This window comes from Adiantum capillus-veneris, chromosome 19 (assembly GCF_014529385.1).
Source record: "Adiantum capillus-veneris isolate H3 chromosome 19, ASM1452938v2, whole genome shotgun sequence".
Lineage (NCBI taxonomy): Eukaryota > Viridiplantae > Streptophyta > Polypodiopsida > Polypodiales > Pteridaceae > Adiantum > Adiantum capillus-veneris.
The window spans coordinates 74,494,777-74,499,707 of NC_140949.1; the positions used below are offsets into that span (position 1 = coordinate 74,494,777).

Genomic DNA, 4,931 nt, shown 5'->3' on the forward strand with positions numbered 1-4,931 from the left:
ATTTTATGTCAGACATTAATCAAATGAAAGAGAGAAAGTACAAGTGCCATAGCTTGACATTATCTGATACCCTGTCTTTTTGGCCTGCCAAAAGGGCAAGGCTATAGCGATGCATTCTCTTTTTGCTGACTAAAACGAAGTTGTATTTTCAAGCATTTTTTTTTATAGGTCAAAAATGTTGATTGGTCGAAATAAGATAGTGGGCACTCATTTAGATGACTGGTGTGTATTTTTCAAAAACTGGACAGAGTTATCTGTTGTTTTATTGGACCGTGGATAGAGAGATAGTGGACATTTATGGGACTTGTGACCGTGCCTCGAAATCATGAGCCTTCTCTTGCAATGATTCGTAGGGAATTTTGGAAATGGGAAGGAAAGGAAGGGGGCACTGAGGAATCGCCATCATGCCCTTTGTACACACTTCGTCTGAAAGTGCTGGCGCAGTGGTTCTCTGTGTGGCGGGCTCGGCCAAGGAGCGGGGTTTCTCGGGGTAGGAGACCCGACAGCTCCAGCCATGGTGTGGCCCTGTGCCCTTGCCATCCGCCCTTATTTTTGGCGAGGAGAGTTGCCGCTTCCCTCACCTCCTTCCTGAGGTTCAATGGCGGCTTTGTGTGCCTAGGCGTGCTGCCAGGGCAGTCTTCCTCAGCAGGGGCCTGGTCCCCCCTAAAGCCTATTCGCGTTCGATTAAGGTTGCTGTGGTGGCGGAAGGTGGTCCCAGTTGGTGTGCTAATGATGGGCAAGGAGTCTTGGTGATTGGGGATGGTCGTGGCAAGGATGTCCTTAATGGTGGCCGCAGAGAGAGAGAGAGAGAGAGAGAGAGAGAGAGAGAGAGAGAGAGAGAGAGAGCCCGTCATAGGATGCTTCTCCCACAGTTTTTGCATCCCTCGACGTAGGAAAAGATGTGTACCTTCCTGTGTCTTCACCTCACACCTTCCTCAATCTTCTCTTGTGCTTCATATGCCAAGCATCACACACACAAGATATCGGCACTTAGCTTCATCGTAGACACCTTCAATGCAAGTTGATCGATGTCTCCTGCTTCAATGAACTAGACCACAACAGAACGGCATGAGCTCCACATTGTGAGGTTACTTCCATTCTTATCTCTCTCATCATGCTTTGATAAGCAATCCCGAACAATCTCCTATTCTCACTACACCTTCACCTGATGTGAAACAACATTAAAAAAATATATATAGGAAAAATTACCAAAATACTCCTTTAATTTGTGGAAATTCCCATAATACTCATTTCAAAATTTCCCGACATGCCCTTGTGCGCTATTTTCTAATCTTTATTCCTTTTTGACAAATGAGATTCGTTTTTGAGTGCTTGACATTGCTAGGGATGTAATTTGCCACAAATTACCTCCAAAAAAGGACCTAAAAATAATGAAGCAAATCATCTCCAAAGCCTACATAGCCAACTCAAATTCTAGATATGCATCTTGATTTGATAGACGATCATTGTTCTTATGAAAAGCTACAATTTTTTATATTTTTTTGGATAAATTTGATCTCACAACGAAGAGTATCTTGGATAATCTAGAAAATTTGAAGGGCATTTTGGGAATTAATGCAAAAAAACTGGGGGTACTTTGGGAACATTTAAAATTTGAAAGGTATTTTGAGAATTTTAACAAATTAGAGGGGTATTTTGGTAATTTTCCCAAATCTCTCTCTCTCTCTCTCTCTCTCATTTTCATGAGGACGCACCACATCTCACTTTCCCTCTCGTTTATTTTCTATTTTGTCAAACATTAGTCTATATGAAGATACCGAGAGATTATATGATTATGATTATGATCCTATTTTATTTTGGAAGTTGAGCAACATCGTTAAACAGAAAAAAATTGTACGTGATTTGGTGTAGATATATATTACCAATGGAGGCCTTGTGATTTTATCACTTGTTAGATCATAAGAAAGTAAATTTTAAAATTTGAAGGGAGGGATTACCATGGATTTTGTTAGGATATTGTGGACCTTTAATGCAAGCCCTTGGAACTACCGAAGATAAATTTTATTAGGAAAATTACCAAAATACCCCTCTAATTTGTGGAAATTTCCAAAATACACCTCAAATTCCCAAAATACCCTTGTATCTAGTTTGGTTGGATTGCTCAACATTTTCCAATCGTTATTCCTTTTTGACAATTGAGATCTGTTTACCTTGATTATCTAAGAGCGATTTTGGAAAACCTGAAAGGAGAGGCAGTCCAGCTGGTTGCTTTTCATTGGACAGAGAAGTTGAAAAAGGTATGGAAGCTTTGAAACTACCTTTTTGAAAATAAAGAGGGTACTCGAAAAAAGTAGTTTTGAGTGATTAGCATGTAATTTGTCACAAATTATTAAAAAAAAAGGCAATTAATTATGTTTGAAAACAATGAAACAATTCATCTCCAAAACCTACATAACCAACTCAAATTTTAGTTTTTGCATCTTATATTGATATATAATCGTCTTCTTATGAAAAGCTGTATTTTTTTTTTAATCTTCGGAGATATTTAATCTCACAACCAGGGTATTTTAGGAATTTAGGAATATTTGGAGGGCATTTTGGAAATTTATTGGGGGTATTTTGGGAGCTTTTGAAATTTGAGGGGATTTTTGGGAATTTCAACAAATTAGAGGGGTATTTTCCGTTACTTTTACGTAATGGAATTGTCCAGGCGATTCTAGACGTTTCTGGTCGGGACTCGGAGGTGGTTCAATGTCGCCTTTTTGCTTTTCTGGATGTCGGAAAAGCCCGACCGCTTTTGCTTTCCCCGAGTCCCGTTCATTTAAATGGACGCGCACCCTCCACCTCTCATTATTCATTCACTCTCGCACACCTGCGTGTCTCACCCGCTCGCAGATATGCAGATCTTCGTGAAGACCCTCACTGGCAAGACTATCACCTTGGAGGTGGAGAGCTCCGACACCATTGACAATGTCAAGACCAAGATTCAAGACAAGGAGGGCATCCCACCTGATCAGCAGCGCCTCATCTTTGCGGGAAAGCAGCTTGAAGATGGCCGCACCCTGGCTGATTACAACATTCAGAAAGAGTCCTCCCTGCACCTTGTCCTTCGCCTTCGTGGTGGCATGCAGATCTTCGTCAAAACTCTCACAGGTAAGACCATCACCCTTGAGGTTGAAAGCTCTGATACTGTTGACATTGTGAAGACCAAGATCCAGGACAAGGAGGGCATCCCTCCTGACCAGCAACGCCTCATTTTTTCTGGGAAGCAGCTGGAAGATGGCCGCACCCTGGCTGATTACAATATTCAGAAGGAGTCCACCTTGCACCTTGTCCTTCGCCTTCGTGGTGGCATGCAGATCTTCGTCAAAACCCTCACTGGGAAGACTATTACCCTTGAGGTCGAAAGCTCTGATACTGTTGACCATGTGAAGACCAAGATCCAGGATAAGGAGGGCATTCCTCCTGACCAGCAACGCCTCATCTTTGCCGGGAAGCAGCTGGAAGATGGCCGCACCCTGGCTGATTACAACATTCAGAAGGAGTCCACCCTGCACCTCGTCCTGCGCCTTCGTGGCGGCATGCAGATCTTTGTCAAAACCCTCACTGGGAAGACCATCACCCTGGAGGTCGAGAGTTCTGACACTGTTGACAATGTGAAGACCAAGATTCAGGACAAGGAGGGCATTCCTCCTGACCAGCAGCGCCTCATCTTTGCTGGGAAGCAGCTTGAGGATGGGCGTACCCTCGCCGACTACAATATTCAGAAGGAGTCCACTCTCCACCTTGTCCTCCGGCTGCGTGGCGGCATGCAGATATTTGTGAAAACCCTCACTGGAAAGACCATTACCTTGGAGGTCGAGAGTTCTGACACTGTTGACAATGTGAAGACCAAGATTCAGGACAAGGAGGGTATTCCTCCTGACCAGCAGCGCCTCATCTTTGCTGGGAAGCAGCTTGAGGATGGGCGTAGCCTTGCCGACTACAATATTCAGAAGGAGTCCACCCTCCACCTTGTGCTCCGGCTGCGTGGTGGTATGCAGATCTTTGTGAAAACCCTCACCGGAAAGACCATTACCTTGGAGGTTGAAAGCTCAGACACTATTGACAATGTGAAGACCAAGATTCAAGACAAGGAAGGCATTCCCCCTGATCAGCAGCGCCTTATTTTTGCCGGGAAGCAGCTGGAGGATGGGCGCACCCTAGTTGACTACAACATCCAGAAGGAATCCACCCTCCATCTTGTCCTTCGTCTTCGAGGCGGCAATTAAATCTAGCCACTCATCTTCAAGTGCTTTTTTACTTTTTGATGGTGTACTGTGTAACCTTGAGCATGTTCTGTTATGAAACTGCCAGTATAAATGACATTTTGCACTTGTTTTAAGTGTCTCTGTGTCTTTTCTGGATATTTCTTTCTTATTCTCTCACTGTGTCAGGGAAAGTTGATGTGACTACTGCCAGTAAAATGACATTTTGCACTTGTTTTAAGCGTCTCTGTGTCTTTTCTGCGTACTCGAAGTTTAGTTCAGATCATTGGAAAATTGTGCGCTGAATTGAAACATTGAAGTTTCCATTTCATGGGACTGCATTGTCTTCCGCATGACGCAGCAAGTTATGCTTCCAACAACTGTGGAGTTGACCTTGGTACTGAGAATATGTTGTAATTTCCAGAAATCTCCTTTACTTGAGAATGGGATATGGACATAGGAAGTATGCATGGTTTCTGCTATCCGAAGGTGGGTACTTCAATCTCTTGGACACGAGAAGAGTGAGCTACCATGTGGGAATGATTCAGTGATGCTTACAACGCTATATGTCTCTTTGGATGTCTTCAACAAAGCGTGCAGCTTTTGGGTTTGTGTTGAGCACCTGTGCACGTGGCGAGATTAGTGAGGCTTCATTGTGATTAGCAGCTCTATATATTTTGTTTACTCAGTGTATGGCTCTCCATACACCCTTAATGCTGGCTA

General features: G+C 43.5%; 1 protein-coding gene and 1 pseudogene across 1 annotated transcript; both read left to right on the top strand.

The window, feature by feature from the left end:
- The first annotated feature begins 297 nt into the window (after positions 1 to 297).
- LOC147434244 (uncharacterized) lies at positions 298 to 753 on the top strand (annotated as a pseudogene).
- Positions 754 to 2,805: 2,052 nt separating this feature from the next.
- LOC147434245 (polyubiquitin-like) lies at positions 2,806 to 4,348 on the top strand. The gene has a single exon (XM_086490801.1). It carries the CDS (start codon positions 2,859 to 2,861, stop codon positions 4,230 to 4,232), a length of 1,374 nt encoding a protein of 457 aa, XP_086346927.1. The 5' UTR covers positions 2,806 to 2,858; the 3' UTR covers positions 4,233 to 4,348.
- Positions 4,349 to 4,931: the final 583 nt, after the last annotated feature.